The sequence below is a fragment of the Anguilla anguilla genome, chromosome 17, assembly GCF_013347855.1.
Source record: "Anguilla anguilla isolate fAngAng1 chromosome 17, fAngAng1.pri, whole genome shotgun sequence".
Lineage (NCBI taxonomy): Eukaryota > Metazoa > Chordata > Actinopteri > Anguilliformes > Anguillidae > Anguilla > Anguilla anguilla.
Window position 1 is genome coordinate 28,829,154 of NC_049217.1, and position 25,246 is coordinate 28,854,399.

The following is a 25,246-nucleotide window of genomic DNA, read 5'->3' on the forward strand; positions in this document are numbered from 1 at the left end:
TGTGCCTGCCTGGCGTGCCTTTTCCGTGGAGTGAATGCAACGAGACGTTCGCTTGAACGAGTTCAGGACAGCCGCGATGTTGCACCGGTGACTGGAGATTCCCCTTTCCGCTTTTGGATGTTGCAGAGACCGTGGGTTTGATAAGACCGTCCTTTTCGAGGCAACTGCAAGGTAGTCTTTCACTAAAAATAAATGATAGGATTATCCAGTACAAAGGAAAAAATGTAAATGCCACATAACATAGTTTGGTTATCAGTGCCCTCCTTATGTTTTTTTTTTTTTTTTTTTTTTGAAATCCTGAAAAGTTTATTTTTGGGTAATCCAGTCAATGACGTTTTCGTGGTAGACCCACCGGGTTGCAGGGACGCTCGACGTGACGGACTGGTTACAGCGAGAGGAGATTGTTGGTCGCTTAGTCCCAGCTCAAACAAACCCTGGGCCCTCCCTGAAATGGAATTCTAGGTAGCAAACTGATTTATTTGCACGCGCCGCTCTAGACTTTTCTCTCACCCTCCGAACGGTTATTAGATAACTATTGCCACCAAACGGAAAACTTTGGTGTTACATCCATTTATGTTATTATAATTTCGAATGACGAAGAGAACACAGTAGAACAGATTGTTTCTTTGTGTCGGGCATAATTTAGTTAATTATATGACATGACAGTCAAATATATGACGCAGTGGAGCTAGCTATATGACATGACACGTGACAGTTTATAATTTGCGCTAGTCTTCCTATTATAACCATGCGTATTTGTCGCCGTTGATGATAGTCACAGGCACATGAAGCCCTATCGGTCATGTGAATCGATCTGCATACGAGCGTACGCTAAATTGATTAACTAGATAATTCGTGTAAGACGTGTAACAACCCAAGTAGACAAAGTGCCAATTAGGCTAAGCTGCATTTGTATAATTACGCTCTGGACTAGGATAGGCCTGTCTGTTGCACGAATCGTTATGATTGTAAGTACATTAATCTTCCAAGACACTGACTCAAGATTTATTGGCTATATTGGAGATGTAACTGTAATGTCATTTAAATTCTGACAGGGGCACATTTGTGAGCACTTGCGCAAAGAGACTTTTCAGACAGCCTGCCAAGGCCAAACAAGTTTACATGTTAAGCTTAACATTCATTATTTGTGCACTGGTCTCCAAAGTTTCGGGAGTTATTGTAAAATTCGTTTTTGCGTTTTCTGGCTGCAGTGCCATGTTGTTCTGCAGTCAAATCAAATACGTGAATATGCCTTTGTTTTTGTAGCGGCTCCTTCTGGAAGAATATTTGTGGAAATTTGAAATTCTTTTTTTTTTAAAGAACTAGAGAGCATAACAACTGCAATGGGTAGGTTTCAGCTATCCAATCCTATGAAGTTTATGTCCAAAGGCATGACTCTGACGTAGATGTTATTTATGGTTTGATTAGATATGTTCAATTTGTTTCATATTCGGTTGTGTTTCTGAAGACCTGCACGGAATATCTTTCACTCGTCGTGTGTTTGATAAACTTTGAAGTTCTTGTCATTGTGTACGCTTAAAAATTTCGACTTCCTCGTTTCCCATGAGGCACGGACGGGGTTCGAACCCGCGATCTTCGGTTTACGAGACCGACGCCTTACCACTTGGCCACCGCGCCAGACGGCTTGCCCCATAGAGCAATTATGTTAATGCAAGATATCAGGAAGTTAGTTGTGTATCTGTGAAAAAAAATTACACAATACATTCTTCAAACCGCTAGCACATTGAAACGATGCATTTTGATTACAGTACATGGTGCAACTGTCCCCTATAGACAGGCCTCATGTATCACACTAATTACCCGAACGTCATCAATAAATCATAAACGTAGCTGGTTTGATGCTATTTTTAGGACACGCCTATGGCGCGTGCTCTGGACGCTCAGCGTACCGACGTGAAAGTCGGGAAAACCAACTGTGAGTGAGTGTGACACTAATTGAAATACTGTGTGTACTTTAGTTAGCGGGCGTGCATTGCTCTGATAATTGGTTACGGATGTTGAAGACATTCTTACAGATTTGTTTGTCAGCGGAAAGATTTCGGTAAGACTGCGCTATATGTGTTCTTTCTTTGGTGTGGCAAAGCATTGGATCGCTTGGTATTAGCTTGAGATCTTACTGATAATGGAAACTAATGTTGATTAAATGACGATTCTGAGATTACCGATAAATAGCAGTGTGCTACTTCCAACATCCGACATGACGAAGCACAGTATTAGCAAAGAATAAAACACACGCGTTTTGCAGGAATTAGCCTACATATAGGCCTAGGCTACTGGTGTTGTATCTGTTTAACAACCCTTATGTTGGCACCACTTGTATATACGTATAATCTCCAATTTGAGAGTTCTGTTGGTGGTTTGCATTTCTGTCGCGGTAAAAAGTGTTTCTAAACAACGGTTCTGTGAAAACTCACACTTCCTTGACGGATTACCTAATCCACTGAACACATGTTTGCTGTTTTTAAAATATGTTATGTAAATATCATCTAAGCATCTGTACTGACAAAAAAAGAACGTAAAATGAAATGCATTTTTAAAAACCTATAGCTGTCCGTCTCAATAGCCTACACTTTTTCAACCGCTGACGTAGAAGATGTAATTGAATTTTATTTTGCCCATCATTCCGACAATAAGGAATACCTTGGTGGCTATTTGCGTTTGACACGGGTTCGACGTTCCTACCACGGAAAATCTACTCATTGCTGCCGTTTCATTTTGTACAGTAATAATGGGGTCATTTTCATGTCCTACATTTCTGCGCGTACGTGCCTATGCATGCACGTGGACACGTGTATGCATTCAGGGATTGGGTATTCCTGTGTTGCATTTGTGCATGTGTACATACATGGATTCCTTGCGTGTGTTTGCACGCATTAATGAATTTACCCTTGTGTCTGTGTGTGGCTATGTACATTTGTGTGTGTGTGTATGTGTGCGTGTGTGTGAGCGTGTGTACGTGTGTGCACTCGCGTGTGTGTGTCTGCTCATGTATGTGTGTTTATGTGTGTGCGTGCGTGCATGTGTGTGCGTGCGTGCGTGCGTGTGTGTTTGTGCGTGTGTGCGTATGTGTGTGCGTGCGTACGTGTGTGTTTCTGCGTGCGTGCGTATGTGCATGTGTGTGTGTTTCTGCGTGCGTGTGTGTTTGTGCATGCGTGCGTGTTTCTGCGTGCGTGTGTGTTTGTGCATGCGTGCATGCATATGCGTGTGTGTGTTTCAGGTTGGCTGCAGCGCGCTCTATGCGGCCCTTCCCCGGGTCAGGGTGGCCCTCTCCATGGTGTCCCCCACCATGAAGGCCGTGGTGGACGCTGTCTGGGTGGTGTGGGGCATCGGCGCCTCCGTCTACGACTACCTGACCACCAGCGCCATGGAGGAGCGCATCCACGCGCTGGAGAGCGCCATCACGCTCCATCAGGTCATCATCGGTCTGCTGACGGCCAGCCTGGTCCTGCTCTTCACCTACATCCTGCTGAGGAAACGTTGAGGAAGCGTTGGGGAAACACTGAGGGAACGCTGAGGGAACAGGAGCACGCCAGCACCAGGGGGGATATGCACTGACCACATGACAGCTTAGCCGGCTACACACAACAGGCAGTGGCATGTATTTTGTGTAAAAAGTGTGTGTGTGTGTGTGTGTGTGTGTGTGTGTGTGTGTGTGTGTGTGTGTGTGTGTGTGTGAAGGGGGATATGATTTCTGACCTATTAGCTGCCCGTCATCTTTTCAAGTGATCTTAGTAGAGCAGTGGCCTAAGTAGAGCAATCCTGTTCCTGGAGATCTACTGTCCCGTAGGTTTTCATTTCATACCTGACTGGTTTCCACTTGGCACACCTGACTCTACTGATTAGCAGCTCAACAAGATCTCTTGCTGTTGAATGAGGCGTGCTTTGTTAGGTTTGGAGTGAAAACCTACAGGATGGTAGATCTCTAGCTGTTGAATGAGGTGTGGCTTTGTTAGGGTTGGAGTGAAAACCTTCAGGACGGTAGATCTCTCGCTGTTGAAGGTGGCGACATAGCTCTGGACCGATTGTCTGGCAGTCGGAGGGTTGCCGGTTCAAACCCTGCCCTGGGCATGTCGAAGTGTCCTTGAGCAAGACACCTAACCCCTAACTGCTCTGGCGAATGAGAGGCATCAATTGTAAAGCGCTTTGGATAAAAGCGCTATATAAATGCAGTCCATTTACCATTTGAATGAGGTGTGCTTTGTTAGGGTTGGAGTGAAAACCTCCAGGATGGTAGATGTCCAGGAACAGGGTTGGTTACCATTGTAATAGCGCATGGACTACACGGTACAATTGGAAGGAGAAATAGAACGCTGGATTGCACTAAACCTAAATCAGCCAATTGGGCATGGCGTTTCAGGCACTGGTTTGTCTGCAGTGCCTTCCTTTAAAGGGGGATGGGTAAGCTATGGAGCCAGTTGGAGAGCTGGAGGTGTGGACCTGGGACTCTATGGAGGGGCCTGGGGGGTCAGGCTTGTGTGCAGTAGACTTCCTGTTGAAACCAGGGACAGGCAGCTCCCTCTGCACGAGAAACACAGTTTCTGGAAGATGTCCGACCTGCTAAATTTCAGAGAAATTTGGGGCGTGCCGGTCATGAGCTGCAGTTTCCCTGTGTCAACATGCGTATTTCCAGAAACTTCTGCACACTCCTGGGGCCACACACGGAGGGAAATGTGTTCGTTTTCGGATTTGTGTCCCGTACAGTAAATGCCCCTTTTCGTGCCGTGTCCTGCACCACAGCCTCGTAGCTCCTCCCCCACAGCATGGCCACCAGCTCAGTGGATCCAAGGAGTCCCCAAATCTTTTGGTTCCAGTGTGGAGGGGCGAAGGGGTGTGCCCCGACCCTGCTTCCACCTGAGAGCCAGGGTCACAAGCCATATGGACCAAATTATTAATTCAATTAGCATAATTAATTATTATTAATTACACTGCTGTGGAAAAAAAAATCATGGATGTGCAGTTCTGCAAGGACAACAGAATTCTCTTGAAAAACTGGACTCTTGAATTTTATTCTGGACATTCAACAAGTTGGAATGTTCATAAACGTATAGGGAACAATTCTCGTGACTCAAAAACCAGAAAATGTATTTAAAGTGACCTTAATCAGTGTTAATATGTGGCCAAAATGCATTGGATTGTAGGTGATAATATGTGAAATCTGTGCTTTATGCTTCCTCCATATTTATTCCCTACTCTGTTTGCAAAGGCATTTTCATAATGCATTCAACAATGCAAGGGCCTGTAATTATTTTATTAGGTATAACAGTGAAGGCTTACGCTGCATTAGTTATTTGAATGTAGCTTTTTGTAAAAAGTCAAAACACTGGCTTATCAGTGTGCTGCTATGAAATGCCTTGCATTTCTCCAAACTGTCGATGTGACTGTATTTTTCCATGAGCTCGGTTTTCTGATTTTTGACAACAGTACAGGGCTTTCAATTTAAAAAAATAAATAAAAAACATTATGAACTCATGCTCAGGATGTATATGTACACCTTGTCTCTAAAAATGTGTGTATAGTTGTACAAATCAATATAGAGATTTAATTAATAAAACTGAAAAAGATCACAAAATAGATACAAAGCGGTTGAGTTTTTGTGACTCTTGTCCAGGCTACAGTTTCAAGTCTTGACGGTGATCATTTCCAGAAGAAGCAGCAGGGGTGAGGGGGTGGGGGGGTGGGGGGCTCTCGGTAGCGGTCACTGGGCTGTCAGGGCCACTGTTGTCTCTTGATGATTAAGCGATGAACGACGACTGAATACTCGACTAGAACGTGCACTTACAGAAGATGCCGGATGGTCCATAGGCCGTGACTGTGATGCGGTCTAGTTGCCCTTTCGGACCCAGTGTCCAGTGTCAAAACTGTTTGAATGTCAGAGGGGTTGAGGGCCAATCTGTCATCGTGCCTACACGGTGAAAAAAGTGCGTCTACAGGCAGGAAAAGGGAGACGTGGAAAAATGTCTTCCCTCTGTTTCTATATGAAGTATTTTGGGGGTATGGTGAGTTGCTGTCACAGAGGGTGGGAAAAAAAGGCAGCTAGCTGGCTAGCATTTCTTTTGCACCATAGGGAAAGCAACCACACCCTCATAGATTGCTAGTACATGGGGAAAGCCATGCCGTGGCGCAGAGAAAGTTAGCATTTCTCTGCTCACTCTGGAGAGGCTCTTAATGGACTCCCTTGGTCGTGGGTTGGGGTGAGGATGTATCTTACCATTTTTACACCTGCCCATTATTGCTGGTGTGTTTTTGGCTGGGCCGCAACAGCGTGGCCAGCCCTACAAACGCAAACGTCGGTGACTGAGTGAGTGACTGAATGATGAAGTTACGCCATTGGTCGGCCGAGTTATGAAGTCACACCATTGGTCGGCCGGTCCAGCCATATGCTAGGTTTTGACCTGGTCTTGTTTCTTTTGTGAACATTTCCATCTGTACAGTCTTACAGGCTTGATCCAGGAATGTGAGTCTATGTGACAGGGTGGACCAGGGGTGGGCAATTCCGGTGCTGGAGGGCCGTTGTTTACGCAGGTTTTTGTTTACATCAGTTACCCTGACTAAATGAGCTAACTGGCTGTATACGCCAAACACTGGTTCACTCATAGATTAGATCTCAGTAAAATGTTTCGTGGAGGGAGGCAAGAACAGTCTTTGGCTGTCGTTCGTGCGCTTAACGAGAAATGTAGCTAAAATGTCAGGTGGCGTAAACGTTAGGGGCTAATTAAGTAATTAAGGCCAGAAGCCGGCATGAAAACCGGAAACAGAGACGGCCCTCGTTGCCCACCTCTGCGGTTAGACTGTGTGTACACTTCACCGTCAGACAGCATTTCTGTTCTGAGAATAAGAGGAACATTTCTATTTCTGTAGATGGGAACAGGGTGTTCTGTCAGCAGAATGTGAATGGGAACCAAAATTTGAGTGCAAATGGTATGAGTGTGTACTGAAAAGGAGACAATGGGAGAAGCAAAGAAATCTTATACACACACACACACATAGATATATATATATATATATATATATATATATATACGTATAGCCAGAGAAACTGCTGAATTAACAGCTTTACCACCCATTCAACAAGGGAGGAAGGTTTTCTGTCTTCACTGAAGTGGGTTTAGAGCAGGAGCAGTGCGGGGATCGGAAGTCTTTATGTTGTGGGGGTGATAATCCAATCATCTGCAGACTTTGCCAGAAAGAGAAAACAAGACATTTTCCATAATGTCGCAAAAATGAAGCTACAGGTAGGATCGCTGAGGTCTCCTGCGACTGAACGTTTGTTTACACTTTCTCATTGCAGTGACGGTGAACGCGCTGCGTCCGGCATCACGCCGAACGCATTTTGTGTGTCGAAACAGCAGTTTCGTTTTTTTTTTTTTTTTTTTGCTCTCAGGCACAACCTCAGCTGAGGTTTTAACGTGAGCGGCCTTACGGTTGCATCAGAATCCGAAAACAACGGCGAATTTCCACGCGGCTGTAACCGTGTATGGGACCGTTGTGAAAAGGGGGCTGACGCAATGAAAACAAGCGCTCAATTGCATTAAGCCCTCTGGACTGTGTGGGGGCCTAACAGGTCAGCGAAGGACAGTCGCTCGATAGTCAGGCCTGGGCGGTTTCTATAAGCCCTTTATGTGGTGGTAATGGCGGTGCCTGGGCGGGGGGCGGGGGTTACGTAAGGGCAGTCGTAATCCTGAACACACAAACGACCAAGTGTGTGGGATTACGCTCTGTCCCTTTACATTACGTTACTGGCATTTAGCAGACGGTCTTATCCAGAGCGACTTACACAACTATTACATAGCATATACAGCTGGATGTATACTGAAGCAGTGAAGGTTAAGTACCTTTGCTCAAGGACACAATCGTAGTGTCCTACCCAGGAATTGAACCTGTGACCTTCAGGTTACCAGACCAGCTCATTACCCCATGACACTACACTACACATGATATTTAACAATGGGGAGGTAAGACCGGAGATGAGCACACAGCCTCACTTTTTTCGTTTTCTAAAATGATTTCTTCTGCCTTTTTAAATAGGGCAGGGGATTCGGAGAGCTGCCCCAATTTCTTCACCAGTGATTGAGGTTCCATTGGGGGGGTGTGGTGGGGGGTGGTGGGGGGGGGGGTTTCGGGGCATTTTGGGGCCTCCTGGGATAGCCTCGACCGCGTCTGGCCTCCGCGAGTGTTCCATCATCTCCGGTCCAGAGCGTCACGTCTTTGGGGTCGTTTCACGGCAGTTCGCCGGCTGTTAAAACTCTTTTAATGTTTATTTCTGGGAGATTCTGCTGACTACACCGCCACCATTACAAGGGCTGCAAGTGAGATGCAAGTTACATGTTTCATATTCAAGCAAGCATGTGAAAAATGCACAATGCCATGTAAAAGTATATTTGCCCCCATCCTGATTTCCTCTATTTTTGCATATTTGTCACACAAACTGTAATATTAGACTAAGGGAAACTGAATAAGCACAAAATCATACAATCATTTTTAAAATGTGTTTTGAGTTTGCCTAGGTTCCCCTTGTCTAATATTACATTTTGTGTAAAGATCTGAAACCATTCAGTGTGACAACAAATATGCAATAATGGAGGAAATCAGGAAAGGGGAAAATACTTTTACCAAGCCACACTTTTAAAGGCAGTAAATTGTGTGTGTGTGTGAGTGCGAGCATGTGCATGAGTGTGAAAATGATATAAGAAGTGTGTGTTATGAGGTTGATAAAATTGGAACTGATACCTGGGTTTGTTTCCTGCTGCTGTTTAAATCAGTGATGTACAAATTTATGTAGCACACAGATTGGCAATATAGTGAAGATATAAAGATGAGTGAACAAGCTATAATGTTTCAGGGCTTGGCATCTGAGGGGATCCAGCATTATCATCATTAACATTAGTACAGGTTACGTTTCATAAGTTACCTGAACTATCATATTGCTTAAAAATGAGATAATATTTAAAGTAAGCTTGCTTTTCTTAAGATGGTTGACTTTATGATGTGATTTTGAGTTATTCCTGTGTGGTGCTAATGATCAATTAAACAGAGAATTTGAGACCCTGTATATTGTTTCTGGATTATTACCACCCATGAATTGGTCGAATAGTTGAAGCTTCTCACTTATTCCACTGATTTTCTCAGTTTCCACAAGATATTGAACATGCAGGAATCTCTGCAGTGAATCAAGGTTAAGCCACAGAAACTTCTTTTTATCACTAATGACACTGCCAATGCCGATGCCAAACCTGAAATAGGCTACTTGTTTCTGCCATAGTGTGTTTCATCTATCTGGGAATGCTACAATGTTCCATCGGGAAGTCAGATGTAGAATTTAAACACTGAAACGCGCTGGCATTCTTCTCTGAGTGATTTCGGGAGTTACACAAAAAGAAAACGTGCAAGCAAATAGTACTGTTAAACATTTATCAATAGGGGCCGTCTAATTTGACGGCCGCTGTGCCCATAATGCACCATGGCATTCGTACACAGCGATTTCCCGCAAAATAGTTTCAAAGAGGAAAGGAGCGCGAGCGGCAAATTCTCCTCTCTACCGAACTTGTTTGTGGTGTCTGCGGGTGGATTGAAAACGCGTCAGACCAATTACAGTCGATAGAGTTCAAACAACCTCTTCTATTCGGTTACATTTTGAAAGAGGGCGGGTAATGTGTTCACAGCAAGTCACACTTGCCTTGTCCGCGAGGGAGTCAAACGGGAGTTCTGTCTGTTTTGGGGGGAAGCAATGATCTTAACATATTTATTTTAATCTTGAAAACTGCTTCCTATTATATACACATCTTTTCAGAAATAGAGAAAGGGGGTATCAAATGCTTAAACTGGACTTACATATACATTCAAGTGATTTCTAGCGACACTATTTATATCTCACCATTGAAAAACCGCCTGCAACAATTATTTCATGGCTTCTCCCGAGCAACTGGCTATAGAGCTATCTGTATCTGCTTTGCTAGCAAGCTAGCTACAGGACTTAGCTAGCTAGCTATCTAGTTGTTAGGTTCCGATAAGTAAACAGAGATTATTTCTCGTTGAGAGATAACTAGCTAGCTAGCTAGCTAAACCACAACAGGGATCACGCACAGCTATTTTCAAGCTAGCTAGCTAGCTTTCTAACGTTGTATTATTCTAAAGCCGGACGTTAAAACGTTAGCAAGTAGACAGCTAGCTACACACTTTAGCTAGCTGGCCACTGTTTTTGGCTGAAGAAGACTAGCTAGGTCTCTGTGTCCTTTGTTTTAAAAAAGGACTAGCTGAATTATTTCCGTCATCTGTGCAATCCGCCGTTTTCATGGCTCCTCAAAAGCACGGCGCGGGGAGTGGTGGTTCTGCTTCGGGTCCTGGTTTGGGTTGTACTAGTGGTAAAGCCAATGGTGGTGTGTACCAGTCCTCCGCTGTTGTGATGGCCCCGGTGAAGAAGCCGAAAATGGAACTCATACAAGCCGATCATGAGCTTTTCCTCCAGGCCTTCGAAAGTGAGTTAACGTTTCCCGTCCTCGGACTTTATTTTGATCAACGCTAATGATAAAAAAGTGGCTACTAGCTACATAGCATACCTGTAATTTAATTTAGCTTACCAGTTGTTTAACTTAAGTCGACTGCTATGCGGCGATAATGTGGTTGACTATAGAATACCTAGAAGATGGGCCAAGATTAACTTTAAACACTGGCATGATAACGTTAGCTGCTTTAAGATGATTGACGTGCTCAGTGGAATGTGCCTCCTGTCTTTGGCACTAGCGACGTGCTCTTCTATATTCCGAAAAACTGTCTTTGCCTGCATTTACTAACGTTAACGTTAACTGGCATAACCAGCTAGCCAGTTAAAGCTTTGCGGTTTGCTTGCTTGATATTGTGCTTGTTATCTAGCTAGCTAGCTGGGTAATGATACTTCATCAGTTGGATAACTTCGCTAGCTAACGTTTACCAGCTATCTAACCTCATGATGATTAACGCTATTTCATAACGCTAATTGTTAGTGGAATGGTTATGCGCTTTGTGGAATAAGTCGCTAGCAACCTCAGCTGACTAGCTAACGTGGCAGTATTCCACAAGTTATTGGCGTTATTTAAACGGCTAACGAGTTTGTGTTACGTTGAATAAATCAAGTCACTGACTAGCTGGCTGACTGTTTTATTTGGTGAACTAGCTACAAACTTGGTCAACCACTGCCTAAAACATGCCTTTACTATCTGGTGCATAAATTAGCCTAATAGTAATAGGTAACTAGCTAACGTTGTATGTAGAATCAAGGCTCTAATTTCGGTTCACCTTTTTGGTTTTCTCATAGCCAGCTAAGATTTTTTGAAATTGACGTTATGTTCTTCGCATACAAACGTTGGATACCTAAGGCCAAGGGTCGTCTTGATAGAATTCGTATGTTGTTCGCTTGTCAAATAATTAGCAGCATCTTACTTGAGTTTGTGGATGAAAAATTGACAGTCGACTCAGCGCACGAGGCCCTCCGGTTTAATGGTACATTTCAAACCAAATTTGAAAGGGACCATTGTTCAACCTGACAAAAACAAAAGTATCGAGCGGATCTTAAATTCTGCTGTCATATTGCATGCGTTGTAATGAACGTGTAGAGGTATACAGGTTGAGCCCACTTATCTCTGTTCTTGTGCGTGAGATCCATATCACCCAGGTGTGGACACATTAACCGGCACAAAGCTGTAAAATTAATTCTTGAGTGGCATCTATTTGCATTTAACAGTTCAAACGCTTAGCCAGGTTACCAATGTTTTATGAAATACCCTTTGACTGAGTGAGTCTGAAAATGGACAGGGAGGTGGGACCTTTCCATGTGGAGATGGTGAACGGTTGTGTTTCCATATTTTCTGTTCCTTGCAGAACCAACACAAATCTACAGATTCCTTCGCACCAGGAACCTGATTGCGGTACGTTTTTTTCTTTAACTAATAGAGATGTATTGCTCCAATACTTCCACACAGTAAGGTTGTGTGTGGAAGTGTCTGTATAGGCGATGGGTTGTTCTGCTGTGAACCTGAGGTGGTCTTGTGTCTGCTGTCCCAATTAACACTGGGAAATTTTTTTGTCCCTTTTTTTCATTTCAGCCCATTTTCTTGCACAGGACGCTCACGTACATGTCCCACCGGAACTCACGAACAAATGCCAAAAGGTAAACACAGGGAGCCGAACGGTGCTATTTTTTTTTTTTTTGAGCATTGTGCACAGATTGTATTTGAATGCTTTTGCTTAGAAAGGCACCCATTTGGCTGTTTTGCTGTTCGGTGTTGCCAGGACGCAGAAAGTTGGCTACTGTTTTCTGATGGAGTTCAACAGATTAAGAGTTGCCCGCAAGTGGAAAATTCAATTTCATGCACGCAGATTCATTCAGAAATGGAATTGGTCGTTTAAGCCCCCTGTCTAAGAGGCCCAGTGGATTAGAAATGTACAATCCTGGAACATACAGTAGCCAAATACTTTTCTGAATGTAGTAAAATATAAAATTCTGAAATGATCTGTTTCCTGTTAACATGAATTCACATTGTGCCTGCTTTACATTTCCTTGCATCTTTGTGGAATTAGCCTTCTTGCGTTCAGCCTTCCTCACACACTTGCAGTATGAGGCCAGTGGGGTTTCTTTTCCTTTTTAAAAAAAATAACATAGCACTTTGCAAAGCTTGACGAGTGATCTGACTAAATCATCTGCTGCGTTTGATGAAAGCGTCTGAAGATCTTGCCTTAGACACATTTGGAATCGGCTGAGATTTCTGAGGTCTCGCTCTTTGGGGGGGAGAAAAAAAACATCTGAATTGTATCATCAGCACGAGTGGGGGATGTTGGAATTGTTTTATTTGGCCTAATGATTTAAGACTGTGATTTCCGGCTCTTTTCAAGTGGGAAGACCTCCATGTGCACGGGCTGTTTCCAGCCCCTGACACCCCCCCCCCCCCGAGCCGTAAAGTATAAATGAAAGGAGGCGTACTGAGGCCGGGTCCTGCTCGGGCGCTGGGAGCCACCCGCCGCCAGTGCAGCAGACGCAGGCGGCTGCGTTTCGTACCAGAGTGTGCTTTCGCACCGAAGGCAACCCAAAGGGACGCTCGTTTACTTGGAACCGACGCTAAACCACAGCACGTCTTCCGACCGTTTGGATTTTTACTATTCCTCCTCGTTCCGAGAGAGCTTTGCAGGTTTTTTTTATTAAGCGCTAGCTGAGGAGAGGGAGTGGGATTCCGAACTCAAAGCAGTTTGTCCTGAATTGGTCGCTTACCTTGCGGTAGCTTGCCTAAGTGCTGAATTGCAAAACTTCGCTACTAGTTAGCTTTGACTTGAACTTTGCAAGCTTACGCATATAAGTATTGTTATTTTTTTAATACTAAGATGTGCACGGCTTTCTGTTATTACCTGTGTGCCTGCTGGAGTTCAGAATAATTATTTTAAGATCCACTGAGGGCTGCAAGAGTTTTAGAAAACAGTATTCCAAATATTCCATCCATTATCTATAGCTGCTTATCCTGGGCAAGGGTCGTGGGTGGGTGCTGGAGCCTATCCCAGCATGCATTGGGCGAGAGGCAGGAATACACCCTGGACAGGCCGCCAATCTATCGCCAGGACAAAAATATGACGCTATGAATTTCGTTTAGATTTTCAGGAAGGACTGTAGTTTAAAATGAGTTGTCAGTCTGTGTGTAAATGTGTGTACGTATGAGAATGTTATGTGGATGCTGTGATGATGTACTCTGACTGAGCTCCTGTGTTTTACTGGACTTTTACACAAGCAGGGCTGGAAGTTTGCACTGTTGACAAATAACTCCGGGCACATTAGTTCATATTGGCCTGAAATGGGATGAAACACAAGCCTTATGTGTCATTGCAATTTGCGAGCCCAAACTGTGTTTTTGTTGAGCATTTCAGGAAGAGAATCTGTTTTAGAAAACCGTAACTTTCTACATACTAATTCTTTGTAAAAAAAAATAAAATAAAAAAATATCATCAGATAAGCCATTTCAAAATAGTTGTGCATGTGTGAATATCATGATGATGGTTTACTGACAGGTTTTGCTTATGGTGAAAGTGCTACTATTTATTTCGATATTTAGGTAGGCTATTTCTTGAAAAGAACTTGCGCCGCTGGTTAAAATGAGACTGGCATGTTCACACTGGGGTAAAATTATAGCGTAAGAATTTTTGACTGGAATACACTGTGGGCTGTACCGGCTTGTCATTCGCTTACTGTTACGCGGCTGTTAGCAGAGGAGGGCGGTGAGAACCCGGTTGTTTCCACTCCGTGTAATCAACCACACTGCGGGAACTGCACAGTCATCAAAGAACAGGAAGGTGTACTTCCTTGGGTGAAAATTCTGACCGAAAATTCTGACGTTTTTCCGTCTGCATCTTGGAAACCTGGACCGCTTTGAGTTCGTAATACTGCTGCCAGACTAAATATTTTGTTTGTGAATGCAATCGTTTTTTAAAAAATATAATATGGTTCAGTTGACTTAGTCTGACTGGAGAGAAATGAAGTGGAAAGTGGTAAACCCTAACTGCTGCTGCTGAAGGTGAAGTGAGTCGCCTGCTCTCTGCCTTTTGGTGCCGCGCTGAATTGCGCGGCTTGCAGATGAACCGGCATGTGAGAGCTGGAAGTGCTGTTTTTTTTGTTCTCTGTAGATCTTTGTGGCGGTGGAGCTGGTTCCCGGCAGGATGCTGAGCTTTGTGTCGATGTGCTCTGAGTGGCTTTAAGTGTCAGTGAGCAGACGTGACGGCAGAGAGATTTTTACTTTAATGAAACAATCAGCAAGTTGATGATCTTGAAAAAGAAACTACCACTGAATTGTCCTTCCTAAGTTAACTTTTTTTTTGCGCTTTTTACACATATTAAAAGGTCTCATCCAGCTCTGTGTGAGCCCTGTAAATGCCATAACACAGTAACTAGCAAAGGCTTAAAAAAAACCTCACCTCACAACCTCACTACAATGCTGTTTTGGATCAGTTGTGTTAAGGAACTTTTTTGATGCTGTAAATTCCTCTCTTTTTATTTTTTTGGAAATGAGAAGTTTTTCTGCAGCAGTGGGCAATGCCTGTGTGTGTTTCTCTGCATTTCACGAGTGCAGTAGTCTGCGGAACCCCTGATGTGATATTAACCCCTGATTTTGTCTGTGGCTCCAGGAAGTCCTTTAAAGTGGACGACTTGCTGTTCAAAGTGGAGAAGATGAGAGGAGAGCAGGAGTCCCACAGGTAACAGCTGCCGTCGGGTTGCACGTGTGTTCACTGCTTCTGCCTGTGGTCGCTTAAAACTCAAACCTAGTTTTAAAAAACGATTTATATTTTCTCCTCGATTTAGATTTTTTTTTCAGGAGGAGAGGGCGGTCACGTGACTCCTCTGGGTCATGTGATGCGTGTTCTCGCTTCTTTTTCCACGCTTGCAGACGCACCGCCGATCACGCGCTGGCCCGTGTTGTCGGAGGACAACGAGGCCAGCGCGTTCCCGGTTTGTGCGTCCGCACGCGCCTGGTCTGACCAGCAGTGGCCGCTAGAGAGCGATGAGCCCAGCGGACCTAGCCGGCTCACCCGCTAACATTCCCCTGTGAGGCTGGCCCTGTTGTTGCCTCGCCAGCGTGACCTCCAGCCGTAGCCGGCACTGGTGCGACCGGGCCTCCAGCACCCGGTCACCGGGCTCACGTTTGGGTTTGGGACCGACCATCTTTAGAACCCGGCGTCTCAGAACCTAGTTTTCACCTGTCCGCCTCTCTCTCTCTCTCTCTCTCTCTCTCTCTCTCGTTTATATCGACTACTGCTCCCTGTCACAGACTGAATAAGCGTCTAACATGTTTTTTTTCCTGTCTCTCTTTCTCTCTCTCATTCTCTGGATCACTCTCTCTTTCTGTCTCATTCTCTGTCTCACCCTCTCTCTCTCTACAGCCTGGCTTCACACCTTCAGCTCACATTCACTGGATTCTTCCATAAAATAGGTAAGCTCTCCTTTTACGCTCAGGCTATGGGGGGATGATCCCTGCTTTGTTTTTAAAGTTTGGTGACTTGACCACCAATGCCTGAGATGCCTGCTGACATCCCATCGTTTTTATTCTTCACTGGATCCAGGGCAGCTGGAGTTGGGTTAATGTTGCCAAACTTTACAAAGTTCCTCTCTCTCTCACTCTCTCTCTCTCATTCCCCCCCCCCCCCCCCCCCCGCAGAAAAGCCATCGCAGAACTCAGAGAACGAACAAAACTCTGTGTCTTTAGAGGTGCTACTCGTCAAAGTCTGCCACAAAAAACGCAAGGTAAAAAAAAAAAGTGAACGCCAGCTTTCATTGTGTGACCACCTTGGGTCCCTTCAGCTCACATAAGATAACGCTGAGCGTTTAACGGTTAAATTGCCTCAGTCAGTCAGTCCTGGTAAGCATGTGAGAGTTAACACCGGTAGTACTACAGGGCTGGATTTGAGTATCCCTGGTGTAGGGCGTGTAAACGCACTGAATTTGTTCTGAATGCGATTTGTGCTCTTCCCCAGGACGTCAGCTGCCCGGTCAAGCAAGTGCCCACCGGTAAGAAGCAGGTGCCTTTGAACCCTGACGGCGGCCAGCCCAAGCCGGGAGCCTTCCCCTCGCTGGTGGTGTCCAGCAACGAGTTCGAGCCCAGCAACAGCCACATGGTCAAGTCCTACTCGCTGCTGTTCCGCGTGTCCCGGCCGGGGAGGCGGGACCTCAACGGCCTAGCCAACGGCGAAACCAACGAGAACATCGGCAAGTGCCCCGCACCCCGAGTCCTCTCGCCCGCACCCCGAGTCCTCTCACCCGTGCCCGCACCCCGAATCCTCTCGCCCGCGCCTGCTCCCCGAGTCATCTCGCCCGCGCCTCAAACAGCCATGTCCGCACCCCCTGAGTCATCCCCTGAATCATCCCCTGAGTCATCCCCTGAATCATCCCGAGTCACATAGCTGCATCTCGACTCCATCCTTTCCGAAATGCGTGGGTGGGTGGTGCGTGAAGCTCGGAATGCCTCGCAACTGAGCGCCTCATTGCATTCCACTTCAGAACATTATGGACGTTTTTTAATTCGTGAAATGGATTTCGGGTCATTTCTGGCATGAAATGACCCCAGCCCTAGTCTCAGTGTGTGTTTCTCTTTATCTTCTCAGCACACAGCCTTACCCAGGCTGCTTACGATACCATCTCTATGAGTTTATCAGCAATGCCCCGGATGGGATGTGAACCAGCAACCTCTGCAATTGCAACCCCTCTTCTACCGACTGTCGTATTTATAGTGCTGGCCCTTAAACTCGCAATTTGCTGTACTGTGACACTGTGGAGGTTAACACCGGTTGCGCGAGCTTATCTCTAAATTTCCTTTCCCTAGATGTCATGGAGGAGCTTCCAAACAGGAGGAGGAGGAACATGTCTCATCGAGAGGACGGGGAGACCACCTTCGTCGCCCAGATGACTGTCTTCGATAAAAACAGGTAACAGACGACCTTATTTTGAATGTCCTCTGTCTCGTAGTTGTGTGCTGATTGCACCCAGAGGTGATTAAATGCCGTGGCGTGGATATGTGGACAAAACCACAATTTCAGAATGTTAAGTAGTCAAGTACGACCATTTAAACATTGATATAAAGGATCATGGTACTTGTAGTATTATAGAGTACCTGGGAAGGCTTTGGATATCCTGTCCTGTTTTGCTGGACAGGCATTGCCAATTTGCATAGTTTGTCAGGGCAAATAAGCATACGCATGGATTTGCTTGTGTGAGTGATTGAGTTAGTGTGTGAGTTTAGCATATGCGTGTGTCTGCGGGTGTGCGTGCGTGTGTCTGCGTGTGTGCGTGCGTGTGTGTGTGTGCTTGTGTACGTATGTGTATGTGTGTGTGTGATTCCTGCGTGGTTGTGTCTGTTCTTTATTAAGCCTCACGGCTCTCAGTGGCAGTCTTAGTGCCTGGCTGGGGCATGCTGGGTAAATGGGCCTCGTCCCGTTCCAGGCGTCTGCAGTTGCTGGATGGGGAGTATGAAGTGTCCATGCAGGAGATGGAGGACTGCCCGGTCAGCAAGAAGAGAGCCACCTGGGAGACCATCCTGGATGGGAAGGTCTGTCTGTCTGTCTGTCTACCTGTCTGTATGTATGTCTGTCTGTCTGCCTGTCTGCCTGTCTACCTGTCTACCTGTCTGTCTGTCTGGCTATCTGTCTGCCTGTTGGTCTGGCTTTGTCTGGTTAATACATTGTTGAGGCATCTGCAGGAGTGTTGTCTAACTGTAGCGCGAACAAGGTCATGTGATCGTGTATTTCACACGCCTGATTGGCCTGAGGCATTGTGAGACTGTAGGGAAGGGTGAGAAGGGGGTGAGACTGTAGGGAAGGGTGAGAGGGGGGTGAGACTGTAGGGAAGGGTGAGAGGGGGGTGAGACTGTAGGGAAGGGTGAGGCGGGGGTGAGACTGTAGGGAAGGGTGAGAGGGGGGTGAGACTGTAGGGAAGGGTGAGAGGGGGGTGAGACTGTATGGAAGGGTGAGAGGGGGGTGAGATGTGAGGGAGTGCTGAGAGGTGGGGTGTGGTATGATGTCAGCTCCGCCCCCCTCTCCCCCCAGTGGCTGCCCCCTTTCGAGACGTTCTCTCAGGGACCCACGCTGCAGTTCACCCTGCGCTGGACGGGCGACTCCGCCGACAAGTCCACCGCCCCCGTGGCCAAGCCCCTGGCCACCCGCAACTCGGACTCCAGCGCCGTGGAGAGCCGGCCCAGCGCCGTCAAGCCCGCGCAGGCCCTAGGTGAGGAGAGGGGGCGGAGCCCCGTGGCCGTCCGTTTGCCCGTCCGTTTGTCCGGGAGGGACCGGCGGCGTGGCGCTCTGCGTCCCGGGCTCACCGGCACTTTGAGCGGGTCTGTGAGAGCGTCTGACTTCATTTGAGCTGCTGCGCTGATTTGATTCTTCTCCCTCTCTCTCTCTCTCTCTCTCTCCCCCTCTGTATCTCTCTCTCTCTCTCTCTCTCTCTCTGTCTCTCTCTCTGTATCTCTCTCTCTCTCTCCCCTATGTATATCTCTCTCTCTCTCTCCCCCTCTGTATCTCTCTCTCTCTCTCTGTCTCTCTCTCTCTCTCCCTCTGTATCTCTCTCTCTGTATCTCTCTCTCTCTCTCTCCCCCTCTGTATCTCTCTCTCTCTCTCTCCCCCTCTGTATCTCTCTCTCCCCCTCTGTATCTCTCTCTCTCTCTCCCCCCCCTGTATCTCTCTCTCTCCCTCTCCCTCTGTATCTCTCTCTCTGTCTCTCTCTCTCCCTCTGTATCTCTCTCTCTCTCTCTCTCCCCCTCTGTATCTCTCTCTCTCTCTCTCCCTGCCCCCTCTCTCCCTCTGTATCTCTCTCTCTCTCCCCCTCTGTATCTCTCTCTCTCCCTCTGTATCTCTCTCTCCCCCTTTGTATCTCTCTCTCTCTCTCTCTCTCTGTCTCTCTCTCTCTCTCTCCCTCTGTATCTCTCTCTCTCCCCCTCTCTCTCCCTCTCTGTCTCTCTCTCTCTCTGTCTCCCTCTGTATCTCTCTCTCTCTCTCTCTCTCTCCCCTGCAGCTGTTAAGGACTCCATTAGCACAGATATCCAGACGAGGAGAGAGCAGATTTCCGTTGAGCCGCGGCAGAAGCTGCGCATATTTTATCAGGTGAGCTGCGCAACTCCAACCGCCCCCCCCGCGGCCCCTCCCTGTCCCCCCCCGGGTTCACATCAGGCAGCCTGAAGTATTATGGGCTGGTTTGTACTCTTAAGTTCCACAGGATCAATTACTGATCCGATGCTTGGATACCGATGAATATTCATTACATAACATTACATTACAGGCATTTAGCAGACACTCTTATCCAGAGCGACGTACAACAAGTGCATTAGTTCAAGGTGCAGAGGTGCAAAAGAAACACACTAGAGTGAAGTAAGGATTGTAGTGCCAGAAGTGACCACATAGATCAGGACTCCAACCCTGTAGAGTAACCTGTTCAGCAAACAACAATCCTACCAAGTGCAAACTAGCACTGGAATCACATTTGCCTAATCAGACAAAAACAATCCTGCCAAATAAAAACTAACGTAATCGTATTAGCCTAACTAGGTACATTGAGCTAAACTATAGGCTAGGGAGGGGTGGGGAGAGGTGCAGCCTGAAGAGATGAGTCTTTAGTCTTTAGTATTCAACTCCGTCCTTCCTGTATGCGTCGTCATTGATTGGGCAAGAAAATGTTTTTTTTTTTTTTTTTTGAGTGGCATTCTGAGTATGCATTAGCCATTAAAAATATGGGATTATTCCTGGTGCATGCTGCACTCTGATCCATTCGGCTGAATAGCCACTGCAGGTTTGGCCGTGTGCCCTTCATCTTAAACACACGTCTCATTAAAAATGCATGCATGCGCTCGGAAGAGATGCAAACCAGAGCAGAACTCGCTTGCTGTCATGTCTTGCTCCATCACTGTGCTGATGGTGCTTGCAAATTGGACAGGCCAGGCCCACTGGTTTGTACATTCATTTCACTACAACCTAAAGGTTATTGGTCACTGGAAAATGAAGTGTGTTCCTTTGTAGACACAACATATTTTAGTTGTGGATCTCTAAATGTAGTTCCACTGTGAAACATTAACCATATAGCTCAAGGTATTCCTGACTGTTCTACCAACAAAATCCTTAAAATTATGCACTCTTCCATAGCTCTTTTTGGAATGTTGGTTTTTTAAATTTATTTAAAGCCAGTGTTCTAAAACTCTGTTGCCTTCAGTTACCAGTAGTGATTGTGACATCAGCACTGGAATGATTCGTTAAGATTCTAATCACGTATTTGTGACCTCACACCATAGAGTTAAAACATCATTGAAAATATATGCACCTGATCAGGGTGGCAAACCTGTTTCGACAACGGTCTGAAATGTCGCCCCCTGCAGTTCTTGTACAATAACAACACCCGGCAGCAGACGGAGGCGCGGGATGACCTGCACTGCCCCTGGTGCACTCTCAACTGCCGCAAGCTCTACAGTCTGCTCAAGCACCTCAAGCTGTCCCACAGCCGCTTCATCTTCAACTATGTGGTGAGTGCCCCGCCCGCACTGGGACCTTCAAAACCCCTCCCTCCCGCCCGCACTGGGACCTTCAAAACCCCTCCCCCCCGCCCGCAATGGGACCTTCAAACCCCCCCCCCCCCCCCCCCCCCCCGCCCGCAATGGGACCTTCAAAACCCCTCCCCCCCGCCCGTAATGGGTCCTTCAAAACCCCTCCCCCCCCGCCCGCAATGGGACCTTCAAAACCCCTCCCCCCCGCCCACAATGGGACTTTCAAAACCCCTCCCCCCCGCCCGCAATGGGACCTTCAAAACCCCTCCCCCCTGCCCGCAATGGGACCTTCAAAACCCCTCTCCCCCGCCCGCAATGGGACCTTCTCTACGCCCCTGTACCCGCGCTACCTCCCCCCACCCCCCCCTCCTATGCTGGGATCTTCCTTCCCCCCCACCCCCCAACCCATTCCTTGAGTGATTTCAGTTTTCCCACTTTGTCACCTTATAACAGGGGTTATAAGGTAATATTCAGCAGTAAAGCCTGTTGCTCAAAAACCTAGAGACTCCACCACCAGGCCTGATTGATCCTGTTGTGTGGATGTGGTTTACAAATCTCTGGGCTGTGGGGATGGTGGGGGGAGGGGCTTCTTTCTGACTCCGCCTCCCCTGTCTCTTTGTCCAGCCTCACCCGAAGGGAGCCCGGATAGACGTGTCCATTAACGAGTGCTACGACGGCTCGTACGTGGGGAACCCTCAGGACATCCACAGCCAGCCCGGCTTCGCCTTCAGCCGCAATGGCCCCGTCAAGAGGACCGCCGTCACCCACGTCCTGGTCTGCAGGTAGGAGCTCTACAGGGACACCAGCCACACACACACCCTACAGGGACACCAGCCACACACACACACACACACCCTACAGGGACACCAGCCACACACACGCTACAGGGACACCAGCCACACACACACCCTACAGGGACACCAGCCACACACACACACACCCTACAGGGACACCAGCCACACACACACCCTACAGGGACACCAGCCACACACGCTACAGGGACACCAGCCACAGTGTAGGTTTGTGGGGCGGGGCTCTGGGGTGGTTTTGTGGGGCGGGGCTCCAGGATGTTTTTTCGTGGGGCTTTAAGCGCTCTCTCTCTCTCTCTGCCCCCGCAGGCCCAAGCGCACGAAGCCCAGCCTGTCGGAGTTCCTGGAGTCGGAGGACGGGGAGCGGGAGCAGCAGCGCACCTACATCAGCGGCCACAACCGCCTGTACTTCCACAGCGACAGCTGCATGCCCCTGCGGCCGCAGGAGATGGAGGTGGACAGCGAGGACGAGCGAGACCCCGAGTGGCTGAGGGAGAAGACCATCACGGTGAGAGAGGGAGCGCACCCGCACCCGCACCCGCACCCGCACCCACCATGTGCTGCGGTGTTGGGGTCAGGCAGGTTGGGGTCAGACAGGTTGTGGTGTTGGGGTGAGGCAGGGTCTGGTGTTGGGGTCAAGCAGGGTCTGGTGTTGGGGTCAGACAGGATCTGGTGTTGGGGTCAGGCAGGGTCTGGTGTTGGGGTGAGGCAGGTTGTGCTGTTGGGGGTCAGACAGGATCTGGTGTTGGGGTCAGGCAGGTTGTGCTGTTGGGGGTCAGACAGGATCTGGTGTTGGGGTCAAGCAGGGTCTGGTGTTGGTGTTAGGCAGGGTCTGGTGTTGGGGTCAGACAGGTTGTGGTGTTTGGGTCAGAAAGGATCTGGTGTTGGGGTGAGGCAGGGTCTGATGTTGGGGTGAGGCAGGTTGTGTTGTTGGGGTTAGGCAGGGTCTGGTGTTATGGTGTTATGGTGTTGTCGCTGTGGTAACTGGCTTCTCTGTGTGTCTCACTGTTCGGGTAACAAATTTCTAATGACTATATCCCCCCCCCCCCCCCCCACAGCAAATAGAAGAGTTCACAGACGTGAACGAGGGCGAGAAGGAGGTCATGAAGCTGTGGAACCTGCACGTGATGAAGTACGGGTACGTATGATATTACGCTGTCACTTCAGACGCTGGAAACCAGATCTTACAATTTCAGCCTTTCATTCAAAGTAAAAATAAATAAAAAGTTAATATTGTAAATTGGACTTGGCGGTATCAGCCAGTAATCTGAAATTATGTTCAGTCAGGTCAAGAATTATTGGCATAATTGGACTGAATGAGGAAAGACCGGGCGTATGAAGACATGTGAAATCATTTTTCATGCTGTCGGTCGGGTGCTCTGCTCTAGAGGTTGTTTCTGGCGTCTGAACGTGACCAGAGCAGCGGCGAACGCCCTGCGTTGCGTGGTCACTCACCGTGAATCCCCCCCCCCCCCCCGCAGGTTCATAGCGGACAATCAGATGAACCTGGCCTGCATGCTGTTCGTGGAGAAGTGCGGGCCCTACATCGTGGAGAAGAACCTGTGCAGGAACTTCCTGCTGCACCTGGTCAGCATGCACGACTTCAACCTGGTCAGCATCGTCACCATCGACAAGATCATGGCCCGCATGCGCGACATGCAGGCGCGCAGCGGCAAGGAGGGGGAGGGGGTGGCGGAGGAGCCGCCCGAGCCTGAGCCCCAGCTGAACGGAGGCCACGCCCCCTGCGCCGAGGCGCCCTGTCGCCACGACAACCGCGAGGACGATGAGGAGGAAGAGGATGAGGAAGAGGAGGAGGAGGAGGAGGACGACGAGGCCTCCCTGCCAGGCGTTCCCAAGCACAGCAAGCGCCAGAAACTCTGAAGCTCCGCGCCCCCCTCCTTTAACCTCGCCCCCCCCCCCCCCCACCACCACCCTTTCCTCCGCCCTGTGACTTGGCTGGGCTTCTGGGGGCCTGCAGTTGGCTGGAAAAACAGGTTTTTTTGGGCATCAGCCACATAAAGTCCAGTCGGCTCCGGCCGTGGCGTTGGATTTGCGTCGCGGCGAACCGTATTTCCTGTCGTACTGAACAAAGGAAGGGGTTAACCCTTCTGCCACAGCCACCACGCTTTCCTTTCCTTTCCCGGGTCGGGGTAGGTAACTAAACGACGCAGCTAGAGATAGATGTTAATGCATAATGTGTTTGGGAAGGGAAAGGATCAAAAGATTTTTTTTTTTGTGTCGTCATCTTCCCCCTTTCTTCCGAGCCCCGGTGATCATGACGTGTTTCAGCACTTCTCTCGTTTTAGGTGCTGGTTTGGAAAGATGCAACTTTTTGTTTTTTTAATATATATATTTTGAATAGAGAGAAACTCAAAGATTTTCGATTTTTGATGGCTTTTGTTTTTGCTCATCAAATGTGGGGTCGTGTTTGATGCATTCTTGAAAACTTGAACTTTTTTTTTGTTTGTTTTTTTTTTTGTACACTTTGTTTAGTTTGTTGAAGTTTTGAGACGGTCCCTTCGTGGCCTCTGTCCGCCTGACTCTGAAACGCCAGCGCAGCCGTGTCCTGTCCCACCCTGTTCTGCTCTGGACCCGGAGCCAAGGACCCCCAAAGTGGTCCCCAAAGAGAAGGAGAGTCCATGCCCACCGGCTCCCCCCCCGCCCCCTCAGCTTTGCCTGCCCTCCTCTGCCTATGCAAGGCCACAATCGGCCCCCCCCCCCCCCCCCCATTCATAGGGTATTTTGGCGTGGCAGAAAACGGACCCCCCCCCGCCACGCCCGGATTACCCGGCCGGAAGCTGTTTACAGGTCTCCCCGCCCGTTTCCGCGGAAACACGGAAGGTTCTTTCGTCATCGCCGCTGCCGCCTGCTCCGTTTGCTGGACCCTTCTTTTCACGTCGCCAACGGCGGGGGGAGTTCGGGAGCTGTGGGATTGGGGAAGGCCAGCGAGCCAGGGCCTTCCCCACCGCACCTGTGACCCCGCCCCGCCCCGCCCCTCCCTCCACCGCCATCGCTCCGCACTTCCTGCGCTCATGCGCATTTGCGCTGCAAAGGGTTAACGTTTTTGCCCAGACCCCCCCCCCCCCCCCTTCTTTCTCTCTGGTTTTAAGATGCTGGAGTGACCCCCCCCCCACTCCCCTTTAAATGATTTTTTTTGAAGTCTTTTAGAACCTATAAACTCTTGTTAGAACAATGTGTATATACAGTATATATATAAGTCGAAGAAGAATAAAATGTTTGCTCACCATGAATATATTGGATTATAAAATGTTGGGATTTATAAGGGCAGGATCTTTTTTATAAACTCAAGAGGCTTTGAATGGACAGCAGACCAAAGGGGGGGAGGAACATACGTTTCAGCAAACTTTCTTTCTTTCTTTCTTTTCTAAATCCTGATAC

At 47.9% G+C, this 25,246-nt stretch overlaps 1 protein-coding gene and 1 non-coding gene across 3 annotated transcripts; one reads left to right on the forward strand and one right to left on the reverse strand.

Annotated features, from left to right (window-relative positions):
* Window positions 1-1,566: 1,566 nt before the first annotated feature.
* Window positions 1,567-1,638, reverse strand: trnat-cgu. The gene has a single exon. It is a non-coding gene; the product is annotated as a tRNA-Thr (tRNA).
* An 8,034-nt stretch (window positions 1,639-9,672) lies between these two features.
* Window positions 9,673-23,780, forward strand: LOC118216821 (polycomb protein suz12-B-like). Of its 2 annotated transcripts, none has more exons than XM_035398346.1 (16): window positions 9,673-10,493; window positions 11,872-11,918; window positions 12,096-12,160; window positions 15,151-15,219; window positions 15,904-15,953; window positions 16,179-16,264; window positions 16,495-16,726; window positions 17,340-17,442; window positions 17,957-18,062; window positions 18,559-18,736; window positions 19,523-19,611; window positions 20,874-21,017; window positions 21,663-21,820; window positions 22,157-22,355; window positions 22,906-22,979; window positions 23,329-23,780. In XM_035398346.1, exons 1-16 carry the CDS (start codon window positions 10,310-10,312, stop codon window positions 23,726-23,728), a joined length of 2,184 nt encoding a protein of 727 aa, XP_035254237.1. In that variant the 5' UTR covers window positions 9,673-10,309; the 3' UTR covers window positions 23,729-23,780. The 2 variants fall into 2 exon arrangements, with proteins under 2 accessions (XP_035254237.1, XP_035254236.1); XM_035398345.1 differs by having other exon boundaries at window positions 22,906-22,985; window positions 23,329-23,779.
* The last annotated feature ends 1,466 nt before the right edge of the window (window positions 23,781-25,246 follow it).